General features: G+C 32.7%; 1 protein-coding gene across 1 annotated transcript; it reads right to left on the bottom strand.

Annotated features, from left to right (window-relative positions):
* Positions 1 to 443: 443 nt before the first annotated feature.
* LOC133194959 (uncharacterized) lies at positions 444 to 4,935 on the bottom strand. Its single transcript, XM_061330853.1, has 8 exons — positions 4,821 to 4,935; positions 4,042 to 4,473; positions 3,760 to 3,937; positions 2,940 to 3,019; positions 2,075 to 2,820; positions 1,485 to 1,809; positions 647 to 1,366; positions 444 to 451 (listed from the first exon to the last, which is right to left on the bottom strand). Exons 1-8 carry the CDS (start codon positions 4,933 to 4,935, stop codon positions 444 to 446), a joined length of 2,604 nt encoding a protein of 867 aa, XP_061186837.1.
* Between the last annotated feature and the right edge of the window lie 12,214 nt (positions 4,936 to 17,149).

The following is a 17,149-nucleotide window of genomic DNA, read 5'->3' as shown; positions in this document are numbered from 1 at the left end:
CTCTACTTAAGGTCAGACGACACGTTCCTCAGTTATATATAACTTTTTCGAGGAATTTGCTATTGATTTACTCCTACTATGACAAGCTTGCTTGCAAAAATTTAGGGTACATTACCAGGCATTTGTGCAAGATACTAGAGGATGGAATTTCCTATATAACCCTATTGAAAATCACTTGAATTGTAGATATAACAAATTTTGGTATATATATATATATATATATATATATATATATATATATATATATATATATATATATATATATATTAAAAATTGTAACCATTTTAAAAATGAAAATAAATAATGTTAATTTTAATTGGGATATTATCAAGCTGTTGAAAATTTGAAAAATAATTATCATTTTTCTTCAGTGTAAACCTGTCCTTGAGTTACCTCTCTTTGTGAAAAAGACAAAATAGGTTTTTATTAAGAACAACTTTTATTTACATTCCTGTTCAATATAATCAAGGACTCAAATGTTATTGCATTCAAATAGAGATAAATGTACATACCACAAAAAAAATATGACTGATTTACAATACAGTATCACAATACACAATTGGATGTTTACAAATTTACTTTAGATTCATAAAATACTGTTGAAGAGAAAAAATAATTCTAGAATTTGTAGTAACTCGCACTTTACCTGTTGCATGTTTGTCAGACAATACATACTTTATTCCATTTACTGCATCTCTCTGATAGGCAAGACAAAGATGCTGGAAATGAAGGCCAGATGATGCAACTTTGTTTGCAGTAAATTTTGACAATACATTGCTGTCTACAAGATGTTGTAAAGAACATAAATTTCTGCTGGTCAAATCTGCAAAAGAGTTGTTTTCAAAAAGAAACTGCGTTGTAAAACTATGTTTGAGCATCATATCAGAAGAAGCTTTTACACATAACACCAGTTCTTGTAAGGTCTGAGCATCAGACAAAGCATCATGGGCATCATAATGCCTACTACATATGTCTTTAGCAAGATCTGTAAGCTTATATGATTTTCTATTTGGGATGAGTTCTCTACATAATGGCAGAGTGTCAGTAAATCCAATGAAGAAGTCACTGGCACACAGTTCCACTGAATCAAATAAACGCACAATAATTCGGGAATCAAATATGGCATTGTGAGCAACCAAAATTATGTTGGTAAATTGTTTCATCCAATCAATAAATGACTGAAAAGCTTCCTCAGTTGTCTTACTGAGAACTTGGTGTCCATTCTTGTACATGATATTGTCTCTGATTACTAGTCCAGTCACAGCTGTAGCAGAAGCAGAGATAGGTTTTGTTGGAGGAGTGACATACTGGGAAAATATTTTATCATCAGTACAAGCTGCAATCTGTGTTACTTCACAATCTTTTTCTGAAAAGAGAAAACATGAAATAATTTATAGATGAAGTCAAAAGCATTTTTCAGCAATTCACCACATCATGTTTTAGGCACAATTTTTATATGGAAATACATGTATGATGATATTTACCAAGACCTGTTGTTTCCAAGTCAAAGTATACAAATGTATACTGTTCAGCTGCAATGGGTGTTGAAATGGGTTTGATTAGAGGAGGGGGTATTTCTGTAATGCTGTTGTCTATATTATTGTTGATGTCAACATCAGTTTCGTATGTGATCCCCTCTTTTACTGCTGATGATTCATGATTTTTCTTGCTCTCAGCTTTTTTCAATGCTCTTCTTTTCTTGTACTCTGCTGTATCTTCTTTGTCTTTGTCTTTCTTCCTTTTCAAGTCTGTTTTCATGGCAATTTTGCTTGTCACTTTCCCAGGTGAAAGAAACAATTTTTCATTTACCTGAAATGAAAACACTTTACAATTTTATTTCTAATAATCTTATTTACCTAAAGTTCAAGCTAAAATTTCAAGTAACATTGCTAAATTTAGTATTTCACAAAACAATCACAACTGCATGTAGAACATGTATTTGAAAGAAAAAATATCATAATTTTAGTGAATTTCTATGGAAGGGTAATAATACTTCAAGAATAAACCTTATTTTTCCAATTTACCTGTAATATATACTGATGACCCAAAGTTTTTGTGCAACTGCTGCAGCTACTCTAAAGTCGTTGCTCTCCGAGCCAGAGTAGAATGTTGATTTTGGAGTCTTGCTTGCCACAGTATTATTAAAACTTTCATTGGGCTGGGTACTTCCTAAATCTACCAATCTATCAGCCTGTGAAATGTAAAAGTCAATTATGGATGTCAAATCAACTTTCAATTCTTCATTGGAAAGATAGCGGTGGTATGGCAACTGAACAGGTTTGTAAGTCGTTGGTGATGATAAATACCCACACCAAGATCCACACAAGCTGTGATCACCAAATACATGTCTGGATATAGCCTCCATGTTTTTCCTCATACCATCCAAGTCATGTTGATTTTGACTGACACAATATCTGAAGCACTTTGACAGGTGACTTATAGTCTTAGGATTTAGTTCTTTATAGTTTTTACACTTTTTCAGATCATACAACTTGTTTGTGAACTGTTTCAGTGTGTGATTTTTATCACTTTGTTTCTTCAAAGCTGAGTTTACCTCAGTACGAGCCCTTGCTATTGTTGTAGTATCATTGTCCATGATGATAGTTCCTACTTGCACATCCTTTTCTCCTAGATCTTTGAGCATTTCTATGCACATGTCTGGCTCCATAGCTTTGGAACTCCCCGTCCAGTTTTTACGGCAGTCATGAGTTGATGGAGTCTTCCCCGTTTTTTCTGCACTATGACATATTTTGCAGTATCCGTTGTGTGTTGCAAAATGTACAATTCTGCCAGTTTCTCTGCCTATCATTGCTGCATGTCCTAGAAATATGAATTTCACAATTATATTTTTCCTTCGTCAAACATGTGAAATAATGTATAAAGTCTTTGACTTCGTATTACCTGAATGCATTGTCTCATATCTTTCAATAGGACCCTACCAGATAAACTTGAAAAAGAACGCCCTGATCCCCTCTTCTGCCAGCCGCCATCAAATGACACCATCAACTCTTCATTATTACTACAATACAATTTACATATCATCAGGATAAATTTTATTATCAGATTGAATTCGGCTAGAGTCGCCAGCCTAAGATTACATGTAAAGCGAATAAACAATGCATTTTCAATGATAACTGAACTTATTTCTGTGTGTAATACTATTGAATATGCCAATTTATGTATATACATAGTATTCAGTATATACAACTGTTGAAGTATTATCTGCAAGTTTATTTTATGTATACATGCCTTGGATTAGACATATTATATAAATATTGCATGTAGTTGAGTGTAACATTGAAAATTTTCACCCCAAGAAAACCATTGTCAACTGAGGTGCAGCCAATTGCAAGGTTGACAATGGTTTTCGAGGGGTGAAAATTTTCAATGTTACACTCAACTACATGCAATATTTATTATATTATACTGAATGCTTTATACAAATACATGATAATAACAGTGAACTTTGCGCGCATAAATTTTGCGCAATCACTATTTCTTGGAAAATCACCCGTTGTCAAGCAATGTTGACTGTTGCTATGCTGGAGGGCTTGGCTTCATCATTCAGCAAGTAATAGTGTTTTTTAATAAATGTTTCTCGACAAATCAGATTCAACTAATTTATATGAAAGTATAATACATGTATTATAAATTATGCAATAATCCTACAATATAGGCATCACTTTTATAATAATTTTGAAATACATTGCTTTTCTAAAATTTTAATTATGCAAGCATGGTATAATTTATGGTGTGTACCTAGAAGATTCTCTCTCTGCAGTTACCACAGAATCACAACTTTGCCTTGCAACATCTTCTACTGCTTTACCAGCTTCTCTCTCTGTAGATTTTAAAGCTGTGTGAGAAAGAGGTGGAATATTCAATACCCTCAATAGCATGGACACCTTTTTCTCCCCTATGCCTGAATGTAGCATTCCTACAAAAACAAATACTTATATAAGTAATATGACATTACATTATATATCTTATGTTATCCTTTTATCAGATTATATGAAAAAATTATAGAGTTCTCATACACACCTAACGCAAGCTTTGTGTTTTCATCAAATGCTCTGCTGGCATGGTCATCCACACGTGAGTGTCTCTTTCCACTTGGGACAGAAGTCACTTTGTTGCACATTTTGCAATTTATTCGTAGTAATGAACCAAGTCCATATCTTACTTCACCACAAATATCAGTTAACTTCAATGGATGTCCACAAAAGTTACAGCCCTCAATTAGTTTGTTCACAACATATCCTAGTTCTATTACACGTCTTCCTGTGAACCATTCTATCTGTTTATCACTTTTAGTACTATCATCATCCTTTAGGAGAATTTCAGTGTCTACTTCATCTTCTTTCTGTGCATAATCATGCTCATTTAGATAGTATGGTACATGTAATCCTAAAACTCCGTCCACGTCATTTGCTTCAGAGAACTCTTGTTGTGAGAGAGACACACTAGCATCGTCTGTTCAAAAAAAAAAAAAAAAAAAAAAAAATATATATATATATATATATATATATATATATATATATATATATATATATATATATATATATATATATATATATATATATATATATATATATATATATATATATATATATATATATATATATAAAATATATAATATATATAGTAAGAAAATATATCCAAAATGTGTAGAGTTTATAAAATCAAATATAACACATGTATTTCTCCAAATAAATACGTATGTGAGGAGTGAACTACCTGGTGTCTTTGCGACACTGTCTCGTTCTGAAAAGAATCACCAGTCTACGATTACTGTATACATATAATAAAGATTTATTTACCTTTGTCCACTTCTTTATTTCTCTGTCTGTTTTCTTCTAAAACATTGGCTTTCCTGAACATTTGATTTGAAATGAATTTTCCATTCTTACCGCGATTTTTTCCAGGTGTCTCCATTGTAAATAAATTACAAATTTATCTCCAATCGCTAAAGAGCGCAGAAAGGGACATAATCAAATATAATTTTTTAAATCAACTTCGGTGAAAATCCGGATTGTTTTATTGGAACTCTTTATTACGAGGAGATACAAAAAAAGATACTCGAGGAACGTGTCGTCAGACCTTAATATAGATGACCGTCAAAAATTCAGCATTTTAACAAATATAATTTTAACTAGAGCGAGCTCGTTGCAAAGCAACGAATAGGTCTTCCGTTGGAGCTGCGGAAGGAAGAAGTGACCTTGAGTCAAGGTCATGCAACATTCTAAAGTTATACATGTAAGCAATCTTGTAAGGGGAAGCAACTTACAATATTTCGCCAGGAAAAACTGTAAAGGAATGTACGTGACCTTGAACATTCCAAATGACCAAATGACAAGCCATGTCACACTCTCGTCATAAAACCCAATCTGTGTGTTACCGACTTGAAAAGTTCACAGTGACACGCCATGTTCTTTTAGTCCATACATACAGTCAAAACATCTTATCCTTAGTGACCTTGAACTTGAGTCAAGGCCATGTCACACTCTGCATGATACCAGCAATGTTTCACTAGTACAAATACGGTAGCGAAATTACAGTTTCTCTGTCAGTGACCTTGACTCGACCAAATGACCTTGCATCAAGACTATAACACACACTGGTTAAGAGCAATCCCAGTCTGAGTTTCTGAATGGATAAGTTCAGCCATGTTTTTTCAGACCATACAGCGAGTCGGAATAATTTGTTAGGTTCAACACAATGATTTAAAAATTCATTGAGAATGTTTTATGCTCAGTTTGGATAAGTAGTAAAACGTGGAGATCGGTCCTTTGGATGAGACCGGATAAGGTCTCGTGTCGGGGTAAGTGCTAGCATGAGTGATCTCATGCTATAAATTTTGAATTTACCGGGTGGCAGTAAATACAAAATTTACAACATGACATGTAAATTTTGTATTTACTGACAACAGGTAAGTTCAAAATTTACAACATGACAGATCCATGGCACTTGATTCTACCTCTGATTTCAAAAGATTTGCACTGTTCCTAATTTGTATACATTGTTTGAATGGTCTTTTAAGCTTGAATGTTGCACAGGTGCTTGTGGACAGGACCCCCCCCCCCCCCCCAATATACACCCAATACACACCCCGTGGTCCAAGAATATTTTTATTCGTCTTTTTCCATAAATTAATCTTTTAGTACACATTTACAATGTATTCCATATGAAAAATCAAAAATTACCGTAGAATTAACGTTTTATTCAAAAATCATACCCGCGGTATTATGAAATAGAGAAGTAAGTCACTTCCATTTATTTTGTTAACACTGGACCTCTCTTGGATATCGGGCCTAAAATATCATATACCTACCACATGTCACCAAAATATGTTATTATATCTTGTTTCGGTAGATATTTTTTGTCTTTAATCGTGCTATTTAATTGCCTATGCATTCCACAATAATCCGAGTATTCATCGTCAAACGTAAGAAATGTAAGATTTGGAAATATCAAAGTAGAAATTATACGGAAGTGATGCAGAAACGACACCTAGCGAGTAACTCTCGAGTTCCAAGTGTTACAGAATTAAAGGGAAAAGCCAGAGGTCTACGGAAAAGTTCGGGAAAAATTTTGATAAAGAAGTCGAAATCGATTCATTAGAATTTTAAATTTTGCTGCAGATTTTCCAGATGAGTTAGGGTAGTCATCAATATTCTTTTTAAAGGATTTTATCACTCAAACCAAATAGCGTTTTAAAAACGCTTTCTAACTGCATTTAACCAGTTTGTACAATTTCCCTGTTGTTCTTCATACTCACATATGTTTATGACATGTCCGCAGAATGTAATTATTTGTATTGAGCAAATTACACCAATAATTCAGAATTCGAAGTTTTCTTTGAACATACATTGGGCATCTACCAAATTCGAAATAAACCATTAAGTTATTTGTAGATTTTCGAAGCGACATAATTTTCTTCAAAAAGTTAATATGTACTTGCTCAACATGTGGGGCTTTATGAAATCCCCACATCTCACATCCATAATGAAGAACAGAACCTACATATGTATCAAATAAAGAGAGTGTAGTATCCACATTTAGATTATTCTCTTTCACTCTTTTCCACAAAGAAAAAGTACATTTTTCGTTAACATTTCACCTGTGGAATGCTGATCATTTTCTCCGATTTCCATCCCTTATTGCTCAAAGGCCGTAAGTACCATGTAAATTATAAAATGTATAAATTTTCAGCCATTCACCATTTATATCCTATAAAAATTTTAATTCCATCTATTTTGTTAACATTAAATTCTGGAAATATAGTCAAAAATCAGGAATGAAAATAATAAATGTTAAAAGTGAGATTTATTAATTGTCGAAAGTGCAATGCAAAATTCCGGAAATCAAATGCAAAAACCGAAAATGGTAACTCCCCTCACCCAAAGAAACTATTAGTAAACACTTCGACGCTCAATTGACCACTCCAATGAACACATTAAATCGTTACATTTTTTAAGTTTTAAAATAAAATAAAAGACCTTAAAAAGTCTATAAAATAGGAAAGCTTAGTCACAGATATTAATCGTTGCAGACCTTGTTTTTCATTCATTTGACGATTCGCGAATAACAAATGTCGCGTATGATTATTGGTTTACATTAAAATAGGTTGTGGAATTCAACACGAGCCCTCACCTATATGTATACGTACCTGAACAAACCAACCGATTGACATTTTCGGCTCTAAAGAAAAACATTGTATTCTTTAAAGGGGGGGGGGGGTACGTATCGTAATGAGAGGAAATTTGATCACCTGTCAGTCCATTAAACATGAAAGATTATTTTGGAATATTTGTATACAACTGCGTGGCTTTCTTAGAACCAAATTAGTATTTGTTAGATAAATTAAATAATTATTTAAATTAGATGTTTAAGATTTGTGACATATTTGTAAGAACCACTTTATTTACCAAACAAAGTTTCACCCTTATATGGACGCCGTGACATATTTGATAGGCTGTTAAATTACTATTCGGATATATTGCCATTCAAAGGACCAACACATTTTTTTTTTAATTTGGACAATTTTCAACCACGTTTGCTATAATTTTACCGAATCGGATCTTTTTTCCGTATAGTCGAAATGCATGGACGCAGGATAAAAAACCGTATGCTGATCAATCAAAACATCATTGCGATTGTGTATTTAATTTATGGAGATATGTTTTTTTCTGTTTTTCCTTATCTGTGAATTACCCGTTTGCTTTGTACACAAGCATGTATATTCTGAAAGCTCAGGATGTATTTACTTTGGGCGCTCTTCCATGTAAAACTGCATGTACTTACAAGCATGTATCCGTAAAATCGTGTATTGGGATATTCTGTTTATTCGACGAAATAAAAGAAATGCATAAGTATGTCATTCTGTACAATACAATTGTAAGTTTGGTAGCAAATAATGCAAACTCAGAAGTGATTAATTTAATTTTCGATTTTCCCGAGAATTGAAAACGTCACCTCCACTTACAATTATTATGCATGTGTACATGCAGTTTAAAACATGAGACAGTAAAATAAATTGTTGCAAACCTAGTGGTTAAGTCGGCAATTAAAATGCAAAAAACTCAAATGAATAAATACACAGGCGGATAAGATAATGATAAAAATAAGCGTGAGATAGAGTGAAATTAAATAATATTTAAGATTTGAAATGATTTCAAACACATGTACAATTTTCCATTAATCGCTATGAGTACACATTGCATTAAATTTTTAACACCGATATGACCGCGGCGCGCTAATCTCTGCGGCCACGTGTGAACGACGAGTGGGTTACAAATTTTGAAGTTAAACACAGAGACAGAGCGGAATATAAACTGTCTGCTGTTAGAAGGCGTGAATTATTGTTTGTTTAAAAGTATTATTTTACGTATATAGTTTATTTAATATTAAATGAAAAATTAAATGAAGAAACAAGAGACTGATAGTAAAAATTATACTTTACACAAGTATCACTAAATACAATTCTTTGCCGTAGCACCTTTTCAATTACAATTGAAATAGAATACTATAACACGGGATAGAGAAATATTTTTTTTTAATCGTATTGTTGTGTCAACAGTGACCAGGTCGATGAAAGCGATTAAAATTCGTAAAGATTAAATCAAAGATAAGATTAAGTTATCTTAAAGATTCGATATAAATAAAAAAAAACCATAATGTTTCATTAATCGTTGTTTCTACACAATGGATTTGTCTTCTCAGATGTTTGTTTTGTTTACATGGCTTATGACCGTAGGTGCCTGGTACACTGGTGACCTCGGCAACGTGGGATCGCGGGTTGTGTTACATAACCATAACATCGAGGTGAACATGGAGAACGTAAACTGGTAAAATGCGTACAGTTAATGTTCATTAATTATTCGATGCTTAAAGTTTAATATAAGTAATATTAAACTTTAAGCATCGAATAATTAATAGATACATTTAATTCCTTCCTTTATTTGAAGACGTGTTCCCTTTAAATCTAAATTAAAAAAGAAAAGAAAGTTGTAAAAAATAATTTATGAGTAAACCACAGAACACGTTTAAAACCTTATTTAGAAGAAAATTAGCATAAAATACAGTAGGGTATATAATTTATTGCAAGTTTGTTAAAGTTATACACATGAAGAGTTCTGATTTACTTGCCGATTGAAAACGCTTACCTGTTTACGGGACCTGCTTTTTACCTACATATTACGACATATTACGCAATACTCGAACAAAACAACATTTGTATGAGATTAATAAGGTGTTAAAGAACAACTTTAATTCCGAAAGCCATATCGAAATATTTACTGTTTCTGAGTTATAAAGCGAAAACTTTCAAGGGCTCTAGATCCCTAATTATAGGGGCCAGCCCCTTTTAAATGATATCAAATGAAAGCTCTTGCTATTATGCACAACTTTTATTCTACATGTTTTAACAAAATATTTTTAGTTTTAAAGATATAAAGGAAAATATGTCAAAATTTTTGCTCTTTTCCGCGTTCTAAGTTTTGACCCCTCTCTAGCGCCATTTTTAATGCAAAAATCAAAAAACAAAAACCGATGTGCACAACTTCAATGCTTCTTCTTTTCAATTTCGAAGGGTTTTGTGCTCCAATTATTACAGTTTCAGAGCCTTTGTCTGGAAACCAGAGGCATAAAAATTTCAATCAAAGGGGAATAACTCGTGAACAGAAGGTAATTTCCGAATTGTATTACAATATTCTGAGAGTGTTTAGTAAAGTCTAAAAGCTCTGAAAATTTGAACAAAATCCGTTCAGAAATGAGGAAGATATGAAGCTTCAAAGTTGGCGTCTAGGAAAAAAAAAAAGAATAATAAGAATAATCTTAACCATCAGAATCAGTAGAAGGTCTTCCGTTGGAAACGGAAGACCTTAACAATAGAATAATAATAATTTATAGAATCGCAGCACTTTTCACAAACTACAAATGGCTTGGCAAGATATATAAACTGTAAAATTTTCATGAGGTTTCAATTTTCATTGTTTTCGTGGAATGGAGAAACCGCGAATCCATGTCTCCATGAAATGTTAATAAAAAAAAAACAACTTAGTACTTCTTCATACACAAAATCAAATCCCAACCAAAAAATATTTTTCTTCAAACAACAAAAATTAAATACCACGAAAATTTACAGTTTAGAATTCTAACTTGATTATGCCCATGTACTAATGAAATTTTATATTCATCTATACTTCCCTGCCCTGTAGATAAACGATTGACCAAAATGCTAGAAAATGGACTCAAAAACTCTTTGTTTGCCTTTTGTGTGGCGTTGTGTATCCTTGGGTCCATATTGATGTTGCTTGCTTGAAACGCTGACTAGGAATGACCAATCTTTCAAAATTAGTTCTCTGTTACATAACAAACTCAGCCCCTATCGGTCAATCTGGATCTAATGTAAATGAAATTTCTTTCGTTAACAATTGCCAATTTTGAATACCTTATTTTCTTTTTTTTTCAAACCCCATGAAAACAATTAAATCTGTGTATAATTTTAGCACCGTGAAGTAACTCTTCTAACAGGATTTCTTTCATTTTTCAAATAGATTGGTAAACCATCCTTGACTCAATGGCGCCTTAAAATTCACCACTGTCCCTCTTCCTTGATCATATTCAAATTTCTGTCCTTGTAATTTCACCTTACACTGTTCATGTAAAAGCAGAACATACATAAAGTTTAACGTAGATCGTGACCCCCAACTTTTCTCTTAAATTGACAATCACATGTATTTCTTAAGCCTTCCTATTTTCGATGATGAGATGAAACTGTCAGTGAATCTTTATACAATTTATAAACAATTTCTCTGTTAATTCTAGTGTGTTTTTTCACTTTTTTTTTAATTTTTTGTCAATGAGGTGTTCAAACCATATTCAATACAAATATTTTGTAACGTCCCTATGTGTCGGGAAGAAGTTTGACGACGTCATTGCAAGAAACTCAATTCAGAGTACGACTTTGAAATTATGGCACCCTTTTTTTTTTTGGTTTGTTTGTTTGTTTGTTTTTTTGTTTTTTTCTGTAGCCATTTATATGAGACTTTGACATGCTAGTATGATTTTTTTTCTTATTTAACATGTAGTTTGTGTTTATAAATTATTAGCAAAGCAAAGGCAGCTGCAATAGTATCCCACGTGACATATCCTTGATTTTGTTCCTGCACCGACAGACTATATCAGCCTTCTTATAAATTATCATAATATTATTACTATGAAAATATTTCCTTTAGAATTCACAGTTTAAGGGACATTATATTGAGTAAATAATAGTCATGAAAAAATTTGTTTGGATTTCCTGAATGCTTGCAAAGTTATAAACATTTTTACGACTTTTTGGGACAATCATCATACATTATTAAGAAAAAAGAAAAAGACTAGTTATATTTCTTTGAGAAATAAACTTATATAGCTTAAAAAGCTTAAAAATGAAGACTGTTTCAATTCAAGACAGGGTTGCAAAACGATAATCAATTTAAATAAAGACCAAGTACTTCTGGGGAAAGGGAAACACTAGGCAATAAATCCACAATAATCTTCTCAAGTCATAACTGTCAAATAATCGTACACCATACTGTGGATGAGTACAAACAGCTATCTACTAATCATCTCAAGCAGGATAAGAGAGTGAGAGAAAAAAATAAATAACAGCGTAAGCAAGATGTACAAATATGACATTTGTCAAATACTTGGTTGTGTCCTTGCGTTCCTGTTTATAAAATATTGCAAAATGATAATATAATACTAATTTAAGTCTTTCAGAAAAATAAACATTTCTGGTTTGTTACATGTATATTCCTACCTTTCAAAAAATTCAATATATCAAACGATAAAAAGTCGACAGTGATAAAAATTAGTATAGGATTGTTTGGGAGTAATAATTGTAGATTTTGCAATCAGAGAAGAAATGTCCAATGCATTCCACACATAATTGAATGTAAGTATTGGAAACCCAGACCTCTGAAACCAACAGTGACGAAATCAGGTATATGGAGGATTAAGCATCCCGTCAATTTTCACACCCGTTCGGAGTCATATTTCTTTATCTAGTAAACGGGGTTATCAATATAAATATAATGGCTTATATTAAGAATTTAAAAAAAAAAAAAAAAAAAAAAAAAAAAAGTTCAACATTCAACCAATCTGGTTGTATTTGAAAAACGGGCTCACTTCATCTGAACAGAATGTTTGCACTCTTGTAATATCAGATTATTTGGGCGTTAATTGCCTCGGGTAAGAAATTGTTCCAATGTAAAAAGTGATTGCGCGTATCAAAGTAACTGGACGACAAAAATACAATATTCATGCGATATTAGTATATACGTTATAAATCAAATAAATTGACGAAGAAAAAAGTTGAAAACCGAGGATAACGAACAGTGTTCAACTTAAAAATCCAATCCACAAAATGAATCGTAAACAGGACAAAAACACGGACACTTGGAAACAGCAGAGGTGGAATCAGTTGCCTAGGAGGAGTAAGAATCCCCTGTCAACAGCTCATTCCCGGTCAGAGCCCTATTCATTCATCAGTCAGACAAGATCTTGAGTAGTCAAATTTAGTACAAAAACTATAAAACCAAACAATTGACACGAAACATGTCAGACAAAATACGACCGATAGGTTGTATTTACAAACACGGTCATTACACTGTATAACAAACGTACAATTTGCGAAAGCTGACTTCAATTGGGGTTGTTAAAATCCTTGTAACATCTGTTTATTTGTTAAAAGCTTACCTCAGTTTAAAAATTGATCGTTTTCAGAGCATGTTCTTATGTATCGAATTATTTTGGAGATATTAACAAGATATGCAAGTATTGTTGGAATATTGCTACATAAATAAGGGTACAATAGTTGACGATAGAAAAGGTGAAGTAAGTCCGTTTGCCATGCATCTGTTATGAGTGGACCATTATAGTCTATAGTCAGTAAAACATTCAAATATAAAACAGATGTGGCAGCCGCTGTAGTGTCTTTTATTTCGAGTTCACTAGGATATATCGAGTCGACACATGAATGAGAGTAACTATTGTTAACTATTGTTGATTGATAAAACATCGTGGACATACTTAAATGTTGAGTTGAACACAGCTTTTTTAAAGATTTTTAATAACGTCTACTTCATAGGAATATAAAAACAGGTCGGCTTATAAGGGAGCACAATTAGTGCTCATCATAATCCCAATAGATTAATTTAGATTAAAGAATACTTGTTTTGAATTTGTATTTGTTTAAATTGAAATACAAGATCTCTGTAGCTAGGATGTCAAAATCAAGGATATATTGCTTGTATATATAATGGCAAAGATACATGTATAGCTTTGCAAGTCTGAAACATTTGCAGAATGAAGGTTAAAGGTCGTATTTTCTAATTTTGTTTCAAATTTTGAGAATTGGTATATAAGGTTTGCATGGTTCTTGGCTGCTTGGTGTTGATGAACTATCCCTTATATAAATAAAAGTGCATATTTCAAGATTCGTTTGAAATGCACGTGTGCAAAATTATACTAACAACCTGAAAAATACGTAAAGTCCACAGATTTCCTAACGTACAGACCCTGAAACGTGCTACTACCCCAAAAAAGCGTGTGACTTTCGTGCGCTTTTCGTTTCGTGCAAACCGTGTAGCGTTTCATGTAAACCGTGCAGCGTTTCGTGCAAACCGTGTAGCGTTTCGTGTAAACCGTGCAGCGTTTCGTGTAAGGTCCAAAGCGTTTCGTGCAAACCGTGTAGCGAGCGTGCGAGAAGCGTGTGAAAAACGTGCGACTTTCGTGTAAGAACCGTGTGAGAAACGTGCGACTTTCGTGCAAGAATCGTGTGAGAAACGTGTAGGATTCATTCGGAACTCATTTTATTTTAAATATGGCTATTGATGGATCAACATGTCATTCTGTGTTGTTTGTAACTAATATTATTCGAATATATTATACCGGTGGTATTTTAAGAGAGAAAAAACTACGGAAACAACAAAATAAAATTACTCGGTAATGTACATGTATTACATATTTGTTTGATTTTTATTCTTTTTTTATTTAAATAAAGAAGGAAAGAGAATATGTTCAAAGTAATTAATTATACGCACATCAATTTTAAGGTATTCAATACGTATACATTTTTTTAAAGGGAGCAATACTGAACATCGTTTTAAAAAAAATCATCAATAATACCCATTTATTTGAATCTCTTCACCATTTTACAGTTGTGGTATATAGATATTGCAAAGACATATGGGTGATTAATGCAAAATAGTAGATCGATAAGGCAGGCGTGAAATATAAAATACTAAGTTTATTGCGTTGCTATAAATGTTAAGTATGGGAATTCTAGGCTGGGGAGCACAATTATTTTTTTTTTCTTTATAAACGAACATAATTTTCTTCTATTACAAGATTGTGATACAAATAATTTTTAAACGATGAGTCACTTATAGTCCTTTTATGCATAAAATTGGTTGATCATTAATTGTCTTATAAATGAATCATAATTCACATGCATTGGCAAATACAAGGTCAAATATTTCCGGGGAAGGGGGGGGGGTGTTCAAATGTAAACACAAACTTTGAGTTTTTGTTATTAACATGTTTTTATAGATGATTTTCTTTTTAAAGAAAATATTGTTTTTTTCGGGGTGCGCTTGATGCACCCCTTAAAAATGTATAGGAATCTTCTTTACACTTCCGACACTCTTCTTACGACTGTGATCAAGGTCATTTACAACAGCGATCACGGGCTCCGCGTGCCGGGAACTGAAAACTTGTTCTGCTACATGTACATGTATTATCTTTTGTCAATCATGGCTAAGATGACACCCGACAATTACGATTGATTTTTAATTCGTGAAATTTAATAGTTGTATTAGTATTTAAAGGGTAAAAATAAATACCCGTGGATTTTATTTCTTAAATTTATCAATTCTCTGTAAACAGTGAATTGATTTGCCAGTGTATTCGTGAATAATAAAATATAAAGAAAAAAATCCGGAGTAATTATATATTAGTTGTTTTATTAATCACGCAGTTCTAGAGCACATTTTTTAGTTTTTAGGACACTGGACATGTATTCATGTATATTGAATGTATTGTTAAGAGCCGCGATTTTTGATTACATTTTTTTTTTTTTTGGCTAGATGGGATTTGAAATCAAGGATTTTACAAGGTGGTGGGTATATTGTTTTTATTTGATAAACACAATGCCTCAAAATGGAGAACTAAAGCATTACAATACCTATTCCCCCGGCTTCTCTACCATATTAAATTTTAATGATAAGTCAAAGTTTGATTCTGTAATGAAGCGATATATTTACCATTCTAATTAAATTGCAGTTAATGAATTACATGTATTTGGTCCCGCTGGAGATATGGATATCCTTTTTTTCTTAGAACGGGCATTTGTTTCTGTAATAATTTTTTTCCCAATGGTATACTTACTGAAACAAGTGCCAGTTATATTTAGCCATGAACAGAAGTAAGTTCTCGGTAATCTAACCCCCCCCCCCCCATCCTGCACAATGTTCTTATTTGATTTAGTGTACATATTACCTTTGCAAATTATAAACAGGACTTAATTCAATCACATGAAAGTATTTATTTACTAAATCAAAAAAATGAATAAATCATTCAATAATTAAAAAAAAAAAAAGAAAAGGAAAGAAAATCAATCCGATTACAGAAATCATACACAATTTGATAATTTTTTTTTCTTCAAATCAATAACTGGATTTATTTGTCGGTAATAAAACGATTTGTTATCAAACTATAATTGTAAAAACATTGAATGCTGTAAATATTATGAATTACAAATAGAATTATTTTTTTCAGTGCGTACATGTAATTTAGAGTCTAGTGAACAAATTTTGTACATAGTCGATGATACATGTAGGCATTTCACCGGGCGCGTCACATTCTCAATGAAAACTATATTATTAATTAAAAACAACTTAACATTGTGTATATTTATCTGTTAATATCGTACTGGTGTAGCGAGGTCTAATCCCAACTTAATCTGAATGATTGCAATTCTTAAATAATCTTTGATTAATCCGTAATTTACTTAATTTAAATAAAGTCCGAGAGATTCCGAATAGAAAATCCAGATCGAGGCCAAAACGTGCGAGAATCGTGTACAAAGCGTGTGAGAAACGTGTACAAAGCGTTTCGTGCAGGCTTTCGTGTAAACCGTGCAGCCTTTCGTGCAAAGCGTTTCGTGTAAACCGTGTAGCGTTTCGTGCAAACCGTGTAGCGTTTCGTGTAAACCGTGCAGCGTTTCGTGCAAACCGTGTAGCGAGCGTGTACCGTTCGTGCAGCGTGCGTGTGGGGTAGTAGCACGTTTCAGGGTCTGTATTTATTAAGAAACCAGGAAAAGTCCCTATGTCGGATTCTCGATCCTTGAACGCTAGATGGATTGTCAGATATGATTGATGTGAAATTTTTAGTTAAAGTTTATCACTGGCCATGGAGGAGAAGTTCCATTTTTTTTTTATTCGAACACATTTTTGTAAAATACTTTTGAGATCTTGTCAGAATTTTAAATCTATAACATATGTTTTTTATGTCCCCATAATGAACGATTCGGGGCACATGTTTTTTTCAGTCTGTCGTCAGTCTGTTCGTCCGTCTGTCTGTCTATCTATCTTTAGTATGT

Source organism: Saccostrea echinata, unplaced genomic scaffold (genome assembly GCF_033153115.1).
Source record: "Saccostrea echinata isolate AGI-Se365-2 ecotype Australia unplaced genomic scaffold, CSIRO_AGI_Sech_v1 ptg000029l, whole genome shotgun sequence".
Taxonomy (NCBI): domain Eukaryota; kingdom Metazoa; phylum Mollusca; class Bivalvia; order Ostreida; family Ostreidae; genus Saccostrea; species Saccostrea echinata.
This window is presented reverse-complemented; position numbering and strand designations above follow the sequence as displayed.